This window comes from Xenopus laevis, chromosome 9_10L, assembly GCF_017654675.1.
Source record: "Xenopus laevis strain J_2021 chromosome 9_10L, Xenopus_laevis_v10.1, whole genome shotgun sequence".
NCBI classification, from domain to species: Eukaryota; Metazoa; Chordata; class Amphibia; order Anura; family Pipidae; genus Xenopus; species Xenopus laevis.
The window spans coordinates 75,183,137-75,205,977 of NC_054387.1; the positions used below are offsets into that span (position 1 = coordinate 75,183,137).

The 22,841-nt window shown below is 37.0% G+C and overlaps 2 protein-coding genes across 4 annotated transcripts in view; one reads left to right on the forward strand and one right to left on the reverse strand.

Annotated features, from left to right (window-relative positions):
- LOC108701364 (collagen alpha-1(XXVIII) chain) overlaps positions 1–8,970 on the forward strand; it is a 42,530-nt gene extending 33,560 nt beyond the window's left edge. Inside the window, exons 32-37 of one of the 2 annotated variants that reach the window (XM_018235884.2) lie at positions 312–869; positions 3,841–4,079; positions 5,079–5,190; positions 5,313–5,483; positions 6,528–6,719; positions 7,514–8,970. In XM_018235884.2, coding sequence (XP_018091373.1) covers positions 312–869; positions 3,841–4,079; positions 5,079–5,190; positions 5,313–5,483; positions 6,528–6,719; positions 7,514–7,521 — 1,280 coding nt within the window. In that variant the 3' untranslated portion in view covers positions 7,522–8,970. Of the gene's footprint in view, positions 1–311; positions 870–3,840; positions 4,080–5,078; positions 5,191–5,312; positions 5,484–6,527; positions 6,720–7,513 lie in introns of those variants that run through there. The other variant, XR_005964235.1, reaches the window with a different exon arrangement.
- Positions 8,971–11,531: 2,561 nt separating this feature from the next.
- Positions 11,532–22,706, reverse strand: LOC108701365 (acidic leucine-rich nuclear phosphoprotein 32 family member B). 2 transcript variants are annotated; one of them, XM_018235887.2, is made up of 14 exons: positions 22,556–22,706; positions 22,313–22,360; positions 20,716–20,749; positions 19,302–19,335; positions 18,497–18,530; positions 17,994–18,036; positions 17,731–17,776; positions 16,850–16,886; positions 16,243–16,341; positions 15,457–15,536; positions 13,815–13,942; positions 13,234–13,291; positions 12,524–12,595; positions 11,532–11,770 (listed from the first exon to the last, which is right to left on the reverse strand). In XM_018235887.2, exons 2-14 carry the CDS (start codon positions 22,321–22,323, stop codon positions 11,622–11,624), a joined length of 825 nt encoding a protein of 274 aa, XP_018091376.1. In that variant the 5' UTR covers positions 22,324–22,360; positions 22,556–22,706; the 3' UTR covers positions 11,532–11,621. The 2 variants fall into 2 exon arrangements, with proteins under 2 accessions (XP_018091376.1, XP_018091375.1); XM_018235886.2 differs by lacking the exon at positions 22,556–22,706 and having other exon boundaries at positions 22,313–22,541.
- Between the last annotated feature and the right edge of the window lie 135 nt (positions 22,707–22,841).

Genomic DNA, 22,841 nt, shown 5'->3' on the forward strand with positions numbered 1-22,841 from the left:
TAAGTCACAAAATTATCATGCAATTTTTCCAAATTTTGCCATTTGTTGATCATAAAAAAAAAATCTTCTTTCACATTCCCCCACTTTTTGTGGAAATGCAACTTACAACTTTTTACCCATGTTCCATTATTATTCAATCAATCGCAGTCTGTGATTACAGTGGATGCAGGAATTTTCATACTGTATATATCCTGCTTTAGCTGTGGTTGGTTGAAGAAATGTTTGGAAAATTCAAAAACAATGCAAAAATTAGCAAACTTTGCAGAGGTTTCAAATATACCTCAACTTTCTATGTTTCTTTTTTGTCTCAGGCTGTGGTGTTAAGTGCAAGGAGATCCCTATGGAGCTGGTATTTGTAATTGATAGCTCTGAGAGTGTGGGGCCTGAAAACTTTGAGATCATCAAAGACTTTGTGACAGCTCTGGTCGACAGAGTGACAGTGGGCAGAAATGCTACTCGCATAGGACTTGTCCTGTACAGTTTGGTAGTCCGCTTAGAGTTTGGGCTGAACAGGTTCACCACTCAGCAAGATGTAAAGCAAGCAATAAGGAAGATGATGTACATGGGAGAGGGAACATACACCGGCACAGCTATACGTAAAGCAACACAGGAGGGCTTTTTTGGAGCTAGAACAGGAGTGCGAAAAGTTGCTATTGTACTAACAGATGGACAGACAGACAAGAGAGAAGCAGTGAAGTTGGACATTGCTGTCCGCGAGGCTCATGCTGCTAACATTGAAGTATATGCCATTGGAATAGTTAATGCTTCTGACCCTACACAAATCGACTTCTTACGGGAGCTAAATTTGATTGCTTCAGACCCTGACACTGAGCACATGTATCTGATTGATGATTTCAATACCCTTCCAGGTATGTCAAGTCACAATTTAGGCAATGTTTTAAGTTATGAAGGCAATACTAGTGAAGGGCTAATCTATGCCGTTTTCCCTAAAAATTTGCAAAACGAATTGAAGTTAATAGGCATCAAAATAATTATGATGAGCATCAATTTAGTGTCTGACGAATTTAATCACCCATCACTAGGCAATACCCTTATTATCATTAACATTTATTGTAAATGATATACTTGCCAGGTTATTGCCCAATTTACAAGCTCTTGTGACTTGAGAAAGGCTTTCATTTGAAATATTACAGTTTCCTTTTATTTATCAAACACAAGAAAGGTTGACATTTAAGTAGGGAAGCCATGAAAGTTGAGTCCTAGAATACTCATGTTTTTTTAGAGATCATTGCTAAATACCACAAGGATGTTGGGTTTATTTTGGAAAAGAGAATTTATGATTCCCTTGAAAACATTTTAAACATCCTATGGTTTATTTATGAAGGGACAGGCATAATCCCATTTGTTTTCAATACAACTGGTGCACAAGTAAATCTGCTCCATTTGCTATCTTATCTGGCACAATACTCAGCACTCTGAAGAGATGTGCTCCTTAAATATCTTGTGGCCAAGAGCAGTCCTCCTAGCCCCTGTGCAACTGAGCACCACAAAGGAGAAATCGCGTGAATGCCAATGAACCACCCATGTGCCACCAGTTACATTCTTGTATATTATTCACTGTCTGGAACTGAGTACAATAGTTACATAGTTACATAGTTGGGTTGAAAAAAGACAAAGTCCATCAAGTTCAACTCCTCCAAATGAAAACCCAGCATCCATACACACACCCCTCTCTACTTTTAATTAAATTCTATCTACCCATACCTATACTAACTATAGAGCTTAGTATCACAATAGCCTTTGATATTCTGTCTGTCCAAAAAATCATCCAAGCCATTCTTAAAGGCATTAACTGAATCAGCCATCACAGCATCACCCGGCAGTGCACTCCACAACCTCACTGTCCTGACTGTGAAGAACCCCCTACGTTGCTTCAAATGAAAGTTTTTTTCTTCTAGTCTAAAGGGGTGGCCTCTGGTACGGTGATCCACTTTATGGGTAAAAAGGTCCCCTGCTATTTGTCTATAATGTCCCTAATGTACTTGTAAAGTGTAATCATGTCCCCTCACAAGCGCCTTTTTTCCCAGAGAAAACAACCCCAACCTTGACAGTCTACCCTCATAATTTAAGTCTTCCATCCCTCTAACCAATTTAGTCTCTGCACGCTCTCCAGCTCATTTATATCCCTCTTAAGGACTGGAGTCCAAAACTGCACTGCATACTCCAGATGAGGCCTTACCAGGGACCTATAAAGAGGCATAATTATGTTTTCATCCCTTGAGTTAATGCCCTTTTTTATGCAAGACAGAACTTTATTTGCTTTAGTAGCCACAGAATGACACTGCCCAGAATTAGACAACGTGTTATCTACAAAAACCCCTAGATCCTTCTCATTTAAGGAAACTCCCAACACACTGCCATTTAATGTATAACTTTTCCAGTTTGCTGCCCAGTTTTCCAGTTTAGACAAATCACTCTGCAAAGTGGCAGCATCCTGCATGGAACCTATAGTTCTGCACAATTTAGTATCATCTGCAAAAATAGAAACAGTACTTTCAATGCCCACCTTCAGGTCATTAAAGGAATAAAAAATAAAAAATAAATAAAATAAATAAAAACTGGGTAAATAGATAGGCTGTGCAAAATAAAAAATGTTCCTAATATAGTTAGTTAGCCAAAAATGTAATGTATAAAGGCTGGTGTGAAGAGATGTCTAATAAAACAGCCAGAATCCAACTTCCTGCTTTTCAGCTCTATAACTCTGAGTTAGTCAGCGACTTGAAGGGGGGCCACACGGTACATTTCTGTTCAGTAAGTTTGTAATTGATCCTCAGCATTCAGCTCAGATTCAAAAGCAACAGATATGACCCATATGCCCCCCGCTCAAGTCACTGATTGGTTACTGCCTGGTAGCCAGGGTAACCAGTCAGTGTAAACCAAGAGAGCTGAAAAGCAGGAAGTAGTGTTGTGACTGACATGTTATACATCAAATCACTCCAGCCTTTATACATTACATTTTTGGCTAGCTAACTATATTAGAAACATGTTTTATTTTGCACAGCCTATCTATTTACCCAGTTTTTATTTTTACACTGAACAATTCCTTTAATAAACAAGTTGAAAAGCAAGGGACCTAGTACAGAGCCCTGCGGTACTCCACTAACAACACTGGTCCAATTAGAAAATGTTCCATTTACCACCACTCTTTGTAGTCTATCTTTTAGCCAGTTCTCTATCCAGGTACAAATACTATGTTCCAGGCCAACATTCCTTAATTTAACCAGTAACCTTTTGTGTGACACTGTATCAAATGCTTTAGCAAAGTCTAAGTAAATCACATCCACTGCCATCCCAGAATCGAGGTCTCTACTTACCTTCTCATAAAAAGAAATTAAGTTAGTCTGGCAAGATCTATTACGCATAAAACCATGCTGGCACAAACTCATAGTATTATGATTTGCTATGAAGTCCAGTATCTTATCCTTTATTAACCCTTCGAAAAGGTTGCCTACCACTGACGTCAGACTAAATGGCCTATAGTTTTGAGGCTGAGAAGGGGATAATTTTTTGAATAGAGGCACCAGACAGAAGATGGCATAAATATAGGGGAGGTGGAGGAATTGTGGGAAAAATCATGTGCACCTTATTTTTGTACTTTTCCCCTGCTTTAGTAAATTACTAATTCTGTGTTCTTTTCTTAAGTCACCTCAAGAAACCTTTCTGGTTTGCAAAACCTATTTTACATGAGTAATAGAGTATGCTAATTTATTAAATTACACCCCCACACCAGCATCAATTCAATGTTTTGAATGTAACCAACTGAGTGTGCTGTTGAATTACACAAATTCTATTTTTTTTCTTATTTTCCTATTATGAAAGCCCTGGAATCCAAACTGGTTAACCAGTTCTGTGAAGATGAGAATGGAGCTCTTATTTACAACAGGATTGGAAGTACAATAAATTCAGTGGCCATGCAACAGGGATCTCATAGTTCCACTCACTCTGTAAGCCAGATCAACAGGGAAAGGTACAATCTATATGATAGACAAATTCAACTGGAAAATCAAAAAGAGAAGACAACAAAAATAGAGGAAATATATCAACCCCAGCCCCAACCGGTAATAAAACATTTGTTTTTTGTTTCTCATATAAATTCCAGTTGCCTGAGTCTTAAAGGGATACTGTCATGGGAAAAAAACATTTTTCAAAATGAATCCGTTAATAGTGCTTCTCCAGCAGAATTCTGCACTGAAATCCATTTCTCAAAAGAGCAAACAGATTTTTTTCATATTCAATTCTGAATTCTGACATGGGGCTAGACATATTGTCAATTTCCGAACTGCCCCAAGTCATGTGACTTGTGCTCTGATAAACTTCAATCACTCTTTACTGCTGTACTGCAAGTTGGCATGATATCACCCCCTCCCTTCCCCCCCCCAGCAGCCAAATAAAAGAACAATGGGAAGGTTACCAGATAACAGCTCCCTAACACAAGATAACAGCTGCCTGGTAGCTCTAAGAACAGCACTCAATAGTGAAAACCCATGTCCCACTGAGACACATTCAGTTACATTGAGAAGGAAAAACAGCAGCCTGCCAGAAAGCATTTCTCTCCTAAAGTGCAGGCACAAGTCACATGACATGGGGCAGCTGGGAAATTGACAAAATGTCCGATGACAGGATCCCTTTAACTTAAACACACACATATACAGTATATACGCTAGATAGATGGATGGATGGAGATAGATAGATAGATAGATCTAAGCTACCGTGTTACAGTCCGATGCTCAGTTACAGGATTTGAATTTAGAGGAAGAATGATCAAAATCCAGACATTTCCCCCAACACATTTTACACCTGACACAAATTAGAAAACAATACAAAAAAATGGTACTTGGGATTTTTTGTTCATACAAAGAAGTATTTTGCTTTATCAACCCCTAATTTTCACAATATAATAATGTTTGCCATTGAACTTGCCAGATAATGTAGCCATGTTTCCAGCCACATGTGGAGTGTAAGAGTTATGTACCAACATGTAGTAGGAAGGAAAATGAGGTATAACATGACAGTATCTTAGTATCGTTCTGAAAGTAAAGTTGTACCATTCATTGTAGAAAAGAGAAGAGATCACAGTAATTAAACTGGAAGAAGAAGAAGAGGAGGACTATGATGAAGAGGAGTCAGAAAACATTAACATTACAGGCGGTTCAGATACAAGAGGAACAGGTACAATCTATAATCCTATCACTACACATTTTGCTGAACAGCCAAACTGACTTGATTTACATTACTATGTTTATTCCATCTATAAACTGTTTGTACTAAAAAGTTGTTTTTTGGTTTCATAGCTATATCATCCTCAACGGTAATATCGTCATCTTCCACGCAAACATCTTCATCTTCTTCTACTTCATCATCATCATCTTCCTCATCCACACAGCCCATATCTACATCTAAATCCACATCAACGGTCATATCAGGACCCTCGGTGCTCATTGAGCCATCCGTACCTAAAACAGGTTCATGTAATTCTAAACTCTATCAGGGGAATGTAATTAAAGTCACAAAGAGCAAAACAATTCGCACCAATAAGACATAAAATCCACATCTCGCAATGCAATATTGTTCATTAAACTGTTATTATATTGTGAACTATAATTGCACATTGCGAATGTTAATTGCGTACTCTTAAGAAGTCCTTGAAGGTGTTTTAATCTTTTGGAGCAAACATAACAACTTTTTCAGTAAGAAGTTTTATTACATTGACTGCGCATTGGTGCAAAGTAGAAAATTCGCAAATGGTCTTCCACTGTCGGAAGTGGTTGCTAAACAGTCTCCGGGTTCGCAAAAGCTATATTAAATTACTTTCTGCTTTGCAGCCCTCTTGGTTTCTAGTTATGTGACTCCCTTCAAACAGAAGGTGAAAATATGGGGATGCAAAGTTAATTTATTAAAGGAATTGTTCAGTATAAAAATAAAATCTGTGTAAATAGATAAGCTGTGCTAAATAAAAAATGTTTTCAATACAATCAGTTAGCCAAAAATGTAAAGTATAAAGGCTGGAGTGACTGGATGTCTAACATAATAGCCAGAACACTACTTCTTGCTTTGGTCCTGCTTGGTTTGCATTGATTGGTTACCACTCATTAACCAATCAGCGACTTGAAGGGGGGTCACATGAGTCATAACTGTTTGCTTTTGAATCTTACCTGCATGCTGAGGATCAATTGCAAATTCACAGAATAATTATGTCCTATGTGGTCCCCCTTAAAGCCACTGACTAACTCAGAGTTATAGAGCTGAAAATCACAAAATTGGTTTCTGGCTATTATGTTAGACATCCAGTCACTCCAGCCTTTTATACATTAATTTTCTGGCAAACTAACTATATTAGGAACAGTTTTCATTTTGCACAGTCAATCTATTTACCCAGTTTTTATTTTTACACTGAACTGTTCCTTTAAGTAAGTCTTTTTGTCTTTTAATAGCCATTTCAGTTATACTTTCTGTAAAAATCCCAGTTATATTAGGAATATATTCTAAAACATGTTCTATCTCTACAGAGTTCATTCAGGATGCGCGCTGTGCTCTGCCTTTAGACCAGGGCCCATGCCGAACATACATCATTAAATGGTACTATGACAAACAAGCCAATTCCTGTGCTCAGTTCTGGTACGGTGGCTGCAATGGAAATGGCAATCGTTTTGATACTGAAGATGAGTGCAAGAAAACTTGTGTATTCAACGGAGAGGGAGGTAGGTCAATTGGTTCAGTAAGGGAGTCCTCTGAGTCTCCCACTAAAAGTTACACCTGAGGGTCATAGTAAGTTGGGAATGTGCAGCTGGAACCTGAGCGATACATAAGGGTCACATATGACCAAACAATTTACATGTATTCTTGCCTTGTTGCATAGGGTTGCTGTATAACTTCCACTTCCATCTAGGCAAGCAAGAATATAGAGTGTGTCCCCTGGTGCTTACTAGCCATATACTTCTTCTTCTATCTTCTCTGTTCAACACTCAAGCATTAACACACTCTCACATATTTCTTTCACTACCCGACCATCATTTATTCCACCTTTTTTCTTTATCTCCCCGCTCTATCTCTGGCACCATTTTATGAATTCATTTTTTGGACACATTTTTATTAGCCAATATGTAGATAGATCTTTAAAAATGATGTTCAGTTTTAGTGAATATAAACCTGACTCTAAAATTTTGGGGTGAATTTATTTAAAATCTCACATTTTACGAATTCACATTCCAGATTTTCAAGATTTTATCAATTAAAACTAAATATTTGAAATCTGCCGAACTGCATATACGTCGAGAAGTTTTTTTCAACATTCAAGCGATTTTGATTTTTTGAGTTTAATGAATTTGTGATTTTTGTTGAGACTTGGAGTGACTGGTTACTTCGTAAATATAATAAACAAAAGAAATTCCAATCATGAAAGAAATCTCAGTCAAGTTTAATCACTTTTTTGTGCAATCAACTTTCGCAAAAAGGAATTGCAAACTGAATAAATCTGCCTCTTTGTTTCTTTCAGATATTTAACGGAGACTCTGCTGTTCAGATGCGACAGGTCCTGTTCATAAAATTGAAGGATGAAAATGTTGGGCTATCCTGTTATATATGATATATATGCTCTGAATGTATATACATATGGCAAAAGCACTGACTGCCAGTTGAATTGCTGACATATTCAGTTTTATTTGACAGTCTCCTCAGATTACTATATGTTGTTTTTGAACTAAAATATGTGGTTTTATTTAAATTAAACAACAGGTACAACACCAAGGGCAGATTTTGGTGGAATCATTATTTGGCCCAGAATTCTTTAGTTTTGTTCATTACACTTTACACTACTGGTCATGTGATATATATCCAGGCCTTTGGTATATACAGTAGTAGAGCCCTGTGGGTGGGCTTATAAGGCTAATGACAGTAGTCTATATCATGCCAGATTTAATACCACACAGCTTGAATGTTTCAGGATCGACCTTCTGTCCTGAAAGATGGTCCTTGCTTACAAAAATAAAGGAGCAGAGGGTTTTATTTAGCAGAAAATATCGCAAATTCAAATTTGAGTTTCCAAAACTCCATTTTCTGCATTTATTAAACACAAGAAACTCAGGTATAGAAATGTGGCTGGTGAGTTCATGTTTAAGTAAATGGGAGATATTCTAGCAAAACTCCAGCTATTTCTTAATTTGAGTTTGTGAGACTCATAATGAAATGTGACAGATAAGACAATGGTAAGTAGAATGTGATATAACATCAATTAAGTTTAACAATCGAGATTTTCACATTTTTTAGCATTAGAAAAATGTAGAGCTTCAAAAATTTGATTTTTGATAAATTGCATATACATGTTAGAGATCTGTCATGTGATGGTATTTATTAACGGTCAATAATGTTTTTATACTTATATCTGTATGCCTCCACTTTCCAAAGATATAGGCTTGTAACATAGGACTGCATTTTGTTTTCTATTTAAATTGCAAATGAAATGTGATGTAAATTGCACTGTTTAATATAATAAAAAATGTAGGTATATTGCCACAGAGCAAACGACCAAGGAGAATCCCCCTACCTCAGATTTGAGGATTGAGGTAACACCATTTTTAGTAGCTATAGCATCTCTAGACAATATGGCTAGAATTACTTTAAAGTGGCTTTTGTTGTTTTTTTATATGCTAGACATAATTTACTGTATATTCGGCTCATTCGATTTTACATGTTGGGACCTAAAACACTTTCATAAATGAATTCCTCTTCTGTGTATTTTTGTATTTTCGAAGATACCTGTACAGTTTTGTTTCATTGTCCTATCAATATACAGAGGTTAAACATTAAGTGGATTCTTGTCTTTAAAGATTGATAAGCAAGTCATTTTAAAGCCTAACAGTATTAGGCTACACAGAGTAGTATGTGATAATAGCACTGTTTAATTTCCTTGCGTATTATATATTTTAGTTTTATGTAATAAAAAAGTAAAACATCTGTTTAAATGGTTGATGAATTTTGTTCGTACTTCGAGTTCGCCCTTGTTTCCAAACTCAAATTTGTTGCTTTAACTTTTTTGGAAATTCTGAATTCCCAAATTAATAACCAACAACTATCAAAGAACAAACAGAAGATTATTTAAGTCATTTACACTAAAAGGTTAGTTTCCAGAAAACACAAAACAGCAGGATGCTTGGTGCAAAAGAAAGGACCATTTAAATACCTCCATTGCAGTGGTTTTCTAGTTCTTTTGGTTTAATCCCGTTTTAAAGCTAATATTTGGCCAGAGCCCTTCCTAGCATCATGTTAATTTACCTTAAAACAGGGCTTCCAGGATAATCTAGGAAAGCAAGTAGGAGTTTTCCCTACATCCTAACTGGCCTTCAGGTTAGACCCAGTCCCATAGTTTGGGGATCACTGCTCTAATATCCTGATGTATTTCAAATTTCCGTATGGTCTATCTTACATAGATACATTGATAAGGATTAAATATTTGAGTGCAAACTTTTGTCCAGGTAAAACCTTTTCTGATTTCTAGTCGATCTAGATGAAGAGAAACAATATCTAAAGCAGCATTGCTATTGGCACAAATGATAACCAGCCAATAGCTGCACTGCTAAAAAAATAGCTGTGTCCATAGCAGGACCAAAATGTTGCTACCAGTGTGCTGATTGGAGCGGCTCCAACAGCACAACCATAGCAGCATCTTTTACTACTGCCGTGAATTTCCATTACTAATGTTATTTTCTGTTGTCAATATGCCACAAGGATGTAATTTATAATATGGCACAAATCAAAATGCAAAATTTAAAATGTGCAGATACACTGTGTGTTAAAACCCCTTTTTTACAAACAGTGTATCTGCACATTTTAAATCCCATCACAATTCTGATCCCTCACTGTTAACCTTTACAGGAATAACCAAAAAAACGGCACACTGGAGAGGTAGCAATATAATTAACCAAATATCCAAAGAAGAGACTTTTTGGATACACAAATTAAAAACCTTGACACCAAAAGGATTAAATATAGAAATAGATCTAAAATGTTTTTTAACCGATTAATTCAAGATTGTATAGAACTTTTGTTTTAACGAAAAATGTCTTTTAATTGTGCTAATTATGCAAATTGGTAAACCCACCCACCAACCTGTTAAATTGCGGCCAATGGGGGTGTAAATTGCCCCTGAAGAAGTATTCCAGGATACGAAACGCGTTGGGCTATGGGCGATACTAAAGCTCTGTAAAAGTTTTTATTTATTTATTCCAATAAAATCATCCATTCATTCCCCTTAATGTGCCTGAATGTGTTAATGCCTAAAAAAGAATAAGCGGAGACAAACCCCTCACTCTGAAGCGTGGAAAACAGGCTGAGAGCTGCCCTCCGGAAGTGACAAGCTGTGGATCCATCGCCTACTGCTGAACTTCATCTCCCAGCTGAATTCGGTAAGAACGGCGAACCGGACCGGCTAATCCATCCACGAGGACTGCTACATCGGACCGCTACCCCCAGAGGACTGAACGCGCCTTGATTATTCTTCGTCCGGTAAGCGCATAAACTTTCTATCTTGCACCTTACACCAGCCGCTCTACACTATTTTAAGATTTTCCCTGCCAGGCACACAGTAGAGAGGACGGATTACACCCCGACTCGGAAGCGATCACGGATTCGAATTGTTTAACACTCGCTAACTCCATGTGAGTAGGTCTGAGCGCACAATTATCTGTGTATATAAAGGTTATTACACTATCGAGGCCTCTTTTATTTTATTTTTAGGAGATTGCCATTTGGGAATATAGCGCACCAAATCCAGTTTTACGTCTACTGACAGTGTGGATCAACCAGTAATTCCAGGGATCCTTTAGCAAGTTGTGCCCATAGCCACAAGTGACTTGTGCCAAGTGAACCAGATGTCAGTGCTATTAATGAAATGGCAGGTACTTGCACACAAGTGATGCCATTCCCACTAGGAAAATCATGTGCCACAACTTGCTTGCCTTTACTAGATGGACATTCATTTGTGCTTGTATTGGTGCATCACACACACAAGTGTGCAGTGGATGCAGAGCCCATTATATTCCTATGTGTTGTATTTCAAAAAGCAGCTCAACTACCGTATTATTCCAGCTCTGTGTGGCAAAAAATTGGTAAGGATGAGGAACACAAAGATAAAAGCACTCACCCACTATCATTGACATTAAGATATTATGCACATTAAGCTACTAAAAATACCCTCCCCTTAAAAAAAAAAAAAAGGATTTTGTCCATATATTGCAGAATATTCAAGCTGGCTATATCAAAAGTCATGCCTGGTCTGACCAGTCCTACACTAGCTTTCATCTTTCATTCATTAAGAATTCTACAACTTCATTATACATTTTACACAGGGACTAAGTTTTACCTGCGGCATTGCTTTCCAAGTTTAAACTCCCAGATGGTTTCCCTTTTATTGGTCAATACTGAGATCACCTGACTGTAGTTGGGGAATGATGGAAGATACAACATGGATGAGGAACAATCTCTCTAAAGAGCTTTGGGGTATTATAAATATAGCATAATAATGTGCACAAACATAATTTATTTGGACACTAAGAAAATCGATGTTGGGAACATACAGAACCAATAAATACTGGTGCAGTATATCCCATCTAAGGAACACTTTCATCTTCGCTTGTATCATCAGAGCTTGTATCAGAGCTGTCCCCACTTTCACTTTCACTGCTTTCCTCATCTGATTCTTCACTCCCCTCAGTGTCCTCACTGTTCTCTGTATCCTCGCTGTCTGTATTTCCATCTTCTATAATGGCAATAATAAAATTATAATTAATTATGCATATTTTTGCACACTACACAAAGGGGTGGATGAAATGAGAAAAACAACAATCTAGTTTCACAGTCTTGAATAAAGTTACTGGGGTAGATGGACCTGGGCCTAGTAATGTAAAGTTCTAAAACATTCTGTGACGTATAACTAAACTATACACTATATAGTAAGGAATAATTCTAATTTAATTTACAATAAAACTTGCCATGAAACAGACAGCCTGCACCAGGGACATGAATAATGTAAAAACAATTAGCTACTAAAATATCCTACCAGTTATTTACCTTAAATACATAAAGTATTAGTGCATTGCTAATTGAGTGGACCCAGCATGCCCTCTATTCAGAGTTACATTTATAAGCATTGGTGCTACCACGCATCTTGTCCAGAAAGGAAAGATTTCACTAGTTCAATCAGTAATGCAACAGCTCCATAGGTGACCATATGAGGATGGCACTGTTGTTTTGGCCTTTATTGAAAGGAAACAGCTAGTGAAGTTCCCATTAACGTGTAGAATGTACTTAATAAGCTGCTCATTTTAGCAGGTCCCTAAATCTGACAAGTAAGCATGCCAAGCTTAATTTAAGATGCAAGAGGATTGAAATATCTAACTTTTTGATATACTATATGGTTTGTATTGCCAAGTACTCTGATTTCTGACTTACTTATAGTGTTTTGTGTGTTGTATTAGTTCTGGCATTTTAAAGAAAAAATCTCAACACCTACCCATTTGCACCATTTTCTCAATAAGTGGGTAAAATTCCTTTGCTTCTCGATTTTCAGGTTCATATAAAAGAACTGGAATGTTAAAAAGAACAAGGTGGATGAGTAAACAACATTTTACAATTTGCTCCTGAGGCAGTTGATTCTATTATCATGTGGTGGGAGCCTCTCTGATTGGTTACACAAAACATTTATCACCCCAGTTTAGACTCAGTCTGGGTTAAAGCATAAAAAAGCACAATATGCTTTCAGTTTGAAACAGAGGTACAAGCTGGTATTATAATGAGGGATTTATCCTATAATTTTTAGCACATTTGTAAGAAAAAAAGGCAATAAGTGAGGAAATTGTGTAACAGAGCTCTATATAGGTTAACATATATATACAAAGGGAAATTAAATTCCCAGTATTCATTGCAATCTAACTGGCAAAAGCACTCCCATAACAAATTCAGATGGTGTTTAAACAGCAGCAGAGAGAGAGATGCTAGCTACAATAAATATCTGGATAACTTTGCTTTAGAATATTAGATCCTCCTATACCTCAACTTGAAAGCATTGGCAACATTTTTACCTTTTGATTTTACAGTATTTTAAAAGTGTAAATGCGTATATTCAGTAGTCTAAGCCTTCCTCTCAGCTCTCCATTCACTTTATTCTTGTTTTGGTCTCTGTTCTATAACATCTGTACACATGCAACAAAGAAAGATACTTACTCATTTGACAAAGCTTGTGTGCCACTTTATAATCTGCAGCCATTACAGCCTTAAGGAACTGAAAGAAAAGAGAAATGCTTATTAATAGCTTTCAAAGCATGTAACTACAAAAGCACCTCTAAATATAAATCTCACAATGTTAGTTTAAATGTATAAAAAAACACTGTTTAAATCATAATAAATAAAGACTATCCAATCAGTGCACTGTAAGTTGGAGCTACAAAAATTGCAGGATGTCCCATGGAATCTAGCTGTGTGTCGCAGCAAGGACAGGATGGAAATGAAAACTTACACAGTGACAAACAGGATATGTTTTTTTAGGCAGAGATGGCAAGGCTAGTACCTCTATCCAAGGTGCATTATGTTTCATAAGCAGATGTCACTTAAAGTGGTCAGTATATCAGATACCAATGCAGCATTTACTGCATATGGCAAATGGGCATTCTATCATCATTGTTAGAAAATGCACAGCACTGACAGTCAAAATGTACTACAAGCCTTAAAAATTTCACAAGGGAGTATGTGGCATGCTTGGTGACTGTATAGTATGACAAAATGCACCTAATGCCAAGCTATCCTACCTCAGCAAGAAGTTCTAGGGGCACGGCTTCTTTTTCATCACTGCTCTTATCTTCATCACTACTTTCCTTGTCCTTGTCTGTCACCACCTCCTTTTCAACGTGCTGTGGTACACATTCTGAATTTTCATCTAAAAACAAAGAAAATTGCAATGTTAAACATACTGTATTAGGGTGACTTTATAAAGTTCTATTCATTTTTATCTGAAAGCTGTGCAGTGGCATTCCATTGTGCATCCTGCTAGGTAATTACTGCCATAGAGCAACCAAAGCTGGCAGCCACCAACCCCACTGTTCAACATTTAGCAGTTAGAGAGAAGGAAAACCTGGACTTTTCTGTGCAGCCAATTTTATGCAGGGGAAGAGGCCAGGAGTCACGGTCACTGTGAGGCTATTGGTTAAACATTAAAGGTTGAGGGGTTTAGTGCATCTTTAACAGGCAACCATACTGGTAACAAAATAAAGTGGATTATAATAGGATTATTAAAAAGGCTTTGGGGAAAATGTAATAAAAACTTTGCATGTCATAATGTAATATTCTTTGTTATTATTTTATTGCATTGCGAATCTTAAGTACGCATTGAGAACCTTTAACACCTGCTCTGGAGTTTCATTAAATATGTTGTCACAAAAAATGGTTTGCGATTGCGGAATTTTATTACATATACTGCGCACTATTGCAAACTATAAATCCTTCTGTAACTGTAAATTCACAATTACTATCCTACTGTCACATGAGGGGCAAAGTGTTCACAAAAGGCAATTTGTGTTAGCAACCGATATTGTATTCCCCCCTTTAACTCTTGTTATAAGGTGTTAAATAGGGGGAGCAGTCCCTGTGGTAGCTATGGAACATGGAGTATAGAGAGCCCAGCAGAGCCTTAAAATATGGAAAATTTTAAACATGTATTTGTGATACAGGCCATCTTTCATTGTTATGGAACCTTAAAATGATTTAGCAGTGGGGTCCATCTACTTCTAATTAGGAACTGACTCCTATATACAAGTGTTTAAAGGACACGTAGAAGATAATCACGAATAGATTGGCACCCCCAGTGAATATAATCGCTAACTTTAAACCCGGGGCATTTATAAAAATGCACTAGCTTGGAATACTATTACATGACTGGTAAACCTTAAAATCAGGGGATGTAAAACTGAGGTTTTTCTGTATATTCGCTAGGGAGTGGCTAACACACTGACACCCACCAGTGAATATAACTTTACATGTCCTTTAATAGCTAATCAGTATATCCCTCCGCCTTCCCATTATAGATCTTAATTAATAATTTAGAATTATGGACACATAAAAGGCTCACCCTGCCAGCATTATCCTGTGTGCCAGTGATTTCTTTGTGCCTTCTGGAACAAAGCACTTGTTTGCATATAAACTGTGGCACCACACACTGGGGAATAACAGTTATAAAGCATGGTAAAAGTCTTAGCTGCTAGGGAATATCTCAAGCGAATGTTAAAGCCATAATTCACATCTGAAAATTTTGAATAAATACCTGCAAATGCTTAAGACCATATTGTACAAATGTTATTGCTAGACCCCATTTTTGTCCTACTATCTGCTCTCTGTTTTTACCTTTCACTATTACAACATAAAGAATACACTAGCAAAAATTACACTAACAATTACCTAAGCCTTCTGGCACAGATTTTTTCACTGTTGCATTTGGGCTCATCTTTTGCAAGGGCTTGCAATTTTCACTGTCAAAGCTGCAAAAGAATAAGGAAAAATAATAAATGTGCACTTTGTTGCATCTGATTTGGCTTAAAAATGCTCTAAAGATAATGGGGTAAGGGGTGGCAAAGCAATTACACTATAGGACACTTATTCACAAAGGTACAGTTGTTTAGGCACACTCCTTGCTGCTTGTGCATGGATGAAAAGAAACCCTGGAATTAATATATATACAGGTATATGACCTGTTATCCAAAATGTTCAGGGCCTGGATATTTCCATAATTTGGAACTTCACAAAAATCATGTAAACAACAAACCCAGTAGGCTGATTTTGCTTCCAATAAGGATTAATTATATCTTATTTGGAATCAAGTACAAGGTACTGTTTTATTATTACAGAGAAAAATGAATTTTTTTAAATGGATTATTTGGATAAAATGTTATGGTATATACTGTATGTTCCTGCAGAGAGCTGATGTGTGTGTTTGCAGGTTGAGCAGCTCTGCTCAGAAAGATATGCTTCTCAACACTGCAAGTGTCATCAAGAACAAGTTACAAGCAAGCCTGGAGTTAATGAATTGGTCTATGGTAAGTCATGAAGGCTAAGAGCCATCTGAGGAGGCATATGGGGAGTTCAACAACAGTTGAAGACTAAACAACCCTGATGTAATACTGATAAATGGTACAATTGCTCTGACATGCATACTTTGCCAGTATGTCTTAAGCCTTAGCCACATACCTTTGTGATAATACTTTGACCGCACATAATGAGATCTGCTTGGTAGGGCTGTACATTTTCCTTCCTACTGACCATTGTCTTCCTCCAGCACTTACTGGTCTGAAAAAGTAACATATTTAACCAATACAAATCTAAACAGGACAAATGTGGCTTTATAGTGAACTATAAAGCCAGTCAAATTTTTTTTGTGGAAAAAACTCTGACTGTCACCCATGGGTACATTTAGTTGCTTTTCAAATTAATGTTAATGACATTTCTACGTGAATGTTGATAAAAGGATCCGCACATACTTCTTTCTTTTGCAGTGGGGGGTCACCCCTTCACTTTATTTGTTTAATCACCAAATGTGGTGTGGTGATTAAACAAATAAAGTGAAGGGGTGACCCCCCACTGCAAAAGAAAGAAGTATGTGCGGATCCTTTTATCAACATTCACGTTGCTAGGGGACCTTGCCGGGTCGACGGAAGAACGCACCACCTCTGCAGGATCAGTGAGATTGGGTGTGCGGTAAGAAAAATTACATTGAATGACATTTCTACATCAGCAGAGAAATTGTTATGCATGCCTTTCTAGTATAAATTAGGTGTTTGCCTACTTTCCATCTCACCTTGATGTTGTTCCACTAGGAAAAACGAAAACATTTTCTAAAATAAAATTAGAAAAAAAAATATTACAGTGTGAGCTGAAACAATTTACAGTAAGACATCGCAAATGACAGAAGTTTAAATGTTATGTGGCATAAAATTAAAAATGTTTCCGAAATTTTGTTTTCAGAATCTGGTCTCACTCACTTCCTTACATAAGTTTATTACCCAAGCTGTTTTTCTATATCAATTTACAGAGCACCAGCCAATACAGTACTGTTCAAAATCATTTGGTAAATATGAATGATGGTTGCATAAATTTTTGAAGTTTAAAGGCAGTTCAGGCATTAGCTTAAATAAAACTTTCAAAATTGTCTTGTTGGGAGTTTTCACGTCAGACTTGTCTAAAGGGGGTGCAAACAGTGTGAACTACCCTAGGTCCTGTAGAGCAGTAGCTGTACATATGAGGAATTAGCATGTATAGTAGGCTGAGTGACAGTAACACTTTATATCAGTGCTACCCTGTGGCACAACTTCAACAGATATCAGAATTTTTGATTCAAGGAAAGGCCAATTTCTGGAACAAATGTCCATTGTTTTGGCAAGGTCTTGCCAGTTTTCTTTTGAGTGAGGCATAATGTACCCTAAGTAGTAAATAGTTGGACCCATCCTAAAGGCCGTTTAGGGTAAGAATTTAGCTGAATGATGTGACATTCCAAGAACTATGAGAGAACAAAAGATCAGGGTATATCTCTGTTTTCTCTGATGGTTTCTTTAATATCTGGCATATTATATTCACGTTGACCTGCGTATTACTGTCACAAACTTACCAGGGGGCTGCAGGAGGCCACCACTAATATATCTTCAAACATATTTATTTAAAAAAAAGAGAATATACTATTACCTTGTGGCCCAAGGACCTGTAGTTTTCCTTTTTCATTTGCTACTGTCTAAAAAATGGTCAGAAACATTATTAATGATATGCGCACTCATGGTACCCTGTTAATGTTTCTTTTAGAAAATATCTGCCGCCTTAATGTTTAGTATGGTGTAAGCTATTACTGTGCATGGTCCATAGTTTTTTTTCAAAAATAAAGCAAATATTTGAAGACAGAGTTAATCCATACCCAACTTATTCATTGTGACTACATTTTTATATATAAATACCTTTATTGCATTTGTTAGATCTGTAGTTTCAAAATTACTAAATCTGAAACAAGAGGTAACAGTTAATCATAAGACATCAGTTATATGTTTTGCAAAATGCAAATAAGATCAGAGACAAACATACTAGTTTTTATAAATGCTAATAGTCCTAATGAGGACCGAAACGTTGGACTCGATACGTTGATATGATGTAAATAAAGAGGTGAAGATTTTTACATGGGTGTGCTGGTTTTTGATATTTGTGGATAAATCAATGTGGCATCTCTCACACATGAATACATAAAAATATGTGGATAAGTAATGTGCAGAATTAAGAATGTCAGTATTTATTTCTGAACCTTTACACAAAATAAAGAAAACAAACTACAAGACCTAACCAGCTTATCTCAAGAATTCTGACACTGGCAGCCAAAGCAGGATCCTAAACAGAAACTCCATGTTATTGAAGCATGTGAGGACTGGTTACATCCTGTGTACTGCACACATTACATCTGCCAACTCACTGAGGTGCCAAGGAGCAAGTTTCTGTTGAGAAATCTGAAACACATTGATAAAAACAAGTACAATTAGACCTTCTACACCAGTTACAACACTTATTTATCTCAAGAGCACCATGACGGTCACCATAAGCACCATGAGCAACACAGCTGCATGTGAGATCATACTAAAATAGACACAAATGTTGTTTGACTAATTAAAGGTACTTGCATTCAAACACGCTCCTTTGAATTACCTATAGTTGTGCCTAGCGACAATACGGTCGCTAGGCACAACACGGTCATCCCTTCTGCACTGCTAAATCATAAATTAAGGAAGCCTGGAGCCATCACGGTCTTGAACATGGTCATAGTTTCAAAGCTTCCACTGTGGGTTGCATCTATGTAATTCTCATTCTGTCACACTATTTTTACAGTGGAATTTAAGCATAAAAAAACTATGAACTGTGTCCAAAAACTGCACTTTGGATAGGTAAATGTCTCTTTAGATACTGATCAAAGAAATCTTGAGTTTGACCCATCTTGAGTCCAAAATCTTCTTGACTTGGTCAAGAATCACTCAGTAGGCAGTGTCTACCCATGTATGGCCAATTTCACTCAGATACGAGTAACCCTATGCTGTTAAAATGAAATAAACAATATTCTCTTTTCATACAAAAAAATAAAAATATTTTTGGTAATATTAAATATATAGATGTATATTTAATTTATTGTAAACCTTATTTGGGTCACATCCAAAACAGGTTAAGCTCAAAATATATTGATACATTTCTTTTCCACCTTTAAAAAACTTTAATAAATGTAAACATACCTTCTGGGCCAAGAACTTCCAGTTTTCCTGGGCCCTGAAATGATAAATTTGGCCAGTTACCACCACATTGTATATAATGCAAATCTCCCTTTCCTAATTCTCTAGATCACATACAAATAAGACATTAAATCAAGTTAATTCCTGCAATACATATACTGGTATCTATTATCTAGAATTCAAGGGACCTTGTGTTTTCTAGTCTTTTCTTTTCCAGCATGGATCTATGTAGCTTAGTTACCATCAAGTACAAGGTAGAGTTATATTATTACAGAAAAAGGTAATCAGTCAAACAATTTAAATTCTTTAAATCAGTCTTTTGGTATTTTGAGCTTTCTGGATAACAGGTTTCTGGATAAAAGATCATAGATAGGTCTGGGATGTTTTCTCCAGAGTGCTTGGGACTTGGAGTTTTCCAGATAAGTGGTCTTTCTGCAATTTGGATCACCATACCTGAAGTCTGCTAAAATAATATTTAAATGTTTTGCCTCCAATAAGGATTAATTATATCATCAAATACAAAGTACAAGTATGGGATCCATTATCCAGAAAGCTCTGAATTACAGGGTGGCTGTCTCCCATAGACTTCATTTATCCAAATAATCCAAATTTTTAAACATTATTTCCTTTTTCACTGATAAAATAGCATGTTGTATTTGATCCAAACGAAGATATAATTAATCCTTATTGGAAGTAAAACCAACCTATTGGGTTTATTTAATGTTTAAATTACTTTAATGTAGACTTAAAAGTATGAAGATACACATTACAGAAAGATTTGTTAACCAGAAAATCCCAGGTCCTGACCATTCTGGATAACAGGTCCGATACCTGTTTTATTATTACAGAGAAAAAGGAAACCATTTATAAAAATTAGAATTCGTTTATTTTTATTTATTTAATTTAAAGGGTGTTTATGGGAGATGGCCTTCCCGTAATTTGGTGCTTTCTACATCATGGGCTTCTGGAAAATGGATCCCATACCTGTACTGTTAGCAAAAGGAATGAAACAAAATAGAATGGGGGCATGGCAAGGCACGCATACAATACTTAGACCTGCAATGCAACACTGGGAAAGTGCTTAAAGAATTCTGTATGACTTGCTACACTGTTGCCAGATAGACAGCCACCTCAAAAGCAGCACTGAACTTAACTATGTTATTAGTTTTCCGTTGTTATTTCTACACCAAGGGTCCTAGGTAGGAAGAGAGAGGCCATCATCATCTTCTTGTTTCTATGACGGCATAGAAATGAGTCGAGGAGCTTGCTATAGAGAGAATAAGTATATAGAGCTGAATAGTTGTTTGAAGAGATTTTCTAAATATGAAGAAACAAAGCAAACAGCATGTTTCTACATATCTCCAATTTACTAGATATAGTAAATATGTGAATACAATACATTTCTTACTTTACTTACATTTGTTCTGGGTGTTGCACTCCGGATTTCTACCCTAAGAAGAAAAAATGTGTGTTATTTTGGAAAAGTATAATATACAAATAGCCTAATAGTCCAGTAACCTCACAGCAAATCCATGAAACTCATATGAAAGGTACTGTCAATGATAATGCTTCACAACATATTTATTATGGCAGAATCAAGCAAAACAAATACAGGTATGGGACCTGTTATCCAGGATGCTTGGGACCTGGGGTTTTCCGGATAATGGATCTTTCCGTAATTTAGATCTTCATACCTTAAGTCTGCTAGAAAATCATGTAAATATGAAATAAACGCAGTAGGCTGGTTTTGCTTCCAATATTGATTAATTATATCTTAAACTTGGATCAAGTACAAGGTACGGTTTTATTATTACAGAGAAAAGGGAAATACATTTCCTTGCACCAATGAGGCGAGTTAAAAAACTCACTTACGGCAGCAGCGCCAACTAGGTTATCAAGGAAGGCAAAAACGCCTCTCCTAGTACCTTCCACAGCTGAATTTCCAAGATAAACCAGAACCAATTGCGCTCTAGCGTTGCACCTGACCCCCCCCCTGGACCCCTCAGGCAGCTCCTTCATCAGAAACACCCCTTAATGTCATCCTGAGCTTAAAGGACAAGGAAAGCTGAATTCACTGGGGAAGCCAGTATATTAGGCAACCCCCAGAGAATTCAATCACTAAATTTATTCCCTGGGATGGGAGATGGCTGAAATAGTGCTGGTAAGAATTATTCTAATTTGAGACTTCTACTGCAAGACAGGTTGCAAAAGGGGTGATACATGCATTGGAGTGGGGAGGGGGGGTCTTGGGTGGACCATTGGAAGAGTTTTGTTATAATTGCATTCAGCAGGCCAGTGAAAGAAAGGTAAAATCACTGATAGGCCCTCACCAGTGATTAACATAATTTACCCGCTTCTCTGGGCCGGTGCCCCTTATCTTCAAAAAACACACTTTGTAGAAAGAAAGAAGATGGTGGAGCAGTACTCAGAAGTATCCCGGGCTGGTGCATTTTTTTAAAAAAAAAAATAGGAGCACCAGCTTTAGGTAGTGGTAAGCAATTCCAATCACTGGGGTACCCATACCTCCCAACTGTCCCATTTTTCACGGGACAGTCCTGATTTTGACAGCTCAACCCATGGTCCCAGGTTTGTTACTGAAATGCCCCAACTTTCTCTTTGATCTCCTGCACTGAAAAACGACAACGTTTCTAACTTAATTGGCTTTTGGCAGAATACACACTTAGATACTTTTGTAACATAGGTCTCTTAGGAGAACTTAGATTCACAGCTTAAAGGGCAATTCACCTTAATGAGCAAAACTGTAATAACAAATAAAAACCACAGAAATGAATTCAAACTTTCATAACCTGACAAATTGTGTGAAATGGTAATTAGGGGGTGTGGCCATAAAATTGGGCGTGGTCAAAAAATATCTTTTTGTCCCTCTTTCTATTTCCAAAATGTTGGGAGGGAAAGGCATATAACCACTGGACTGTAAATTAGGTTTGTTACAAAGAAAAGTACAGAAATCGTACATCTAAACTCATAGAAAAGTCATGGACTGTCTGCATTACCTGCTCACCATTGTTGTTTTTTGCAGTTGGATATCGTCGAACACGCACCTAAAAGACAAAACCATGCGAGTCAATTAAATGGATTAACCCCATACACCCGTGGCTCTCGTTGTTATTAGCCTGAGCAGGGATTATGAGATTTGTAGTTCAGCAGCAACAGGTGGCAAGAAGCAGGTTACAGATTCCCTGTCGCATAAATTATTTTTTGGGATAGATAATATGGCCCTAATCTCACTGCCTTACCAAAAAAAACTATGGGCCGAACCAGCTGGTCAAAGCGGCCTGTTTCCATGACAACAAAAAACCCTGCTGGAACTTTGCAGCAACTTCCGTTGTCCGGGTAGAAAATCGTGACCGGGAGAATGGTTCCTCATTGTTATTTACTCTGCCTTTTGAACGATTGTCAAACTTTTTAGTATTAGATAATGACATCATTCTGTATTCACCATAGTCCCTTATTTTATTGATATGTCTAAAATTTCATAATTAGTATGCACACTCACTAGGCTCGAAATACAGTAAAAGAAAA

Coding starts and splice junctions, on each gene's coding strand:
- LOC108701365 (XM_018235886.2), bottom strand. CDS start 22,377: ATGGTTTTGTCTTTTAGGTGCGTGTTCGACGATATCCAACTGCAAAAA. Junction 13,943..15,456: donor ATCTGTGCCAGAAGGCTTAG/GTAATTGTTAGT, acceptor CTTTGTTTTTAG/ATGAAAATTCAGAATGTGTA. Junction 13,292..13,814: donor CCCTAGAACTTCTTGCTGAG/GTAGGATAGCTT, acceptor CTTTTCTTTCAG/TTCCTTAAGGCTGTAATGGC.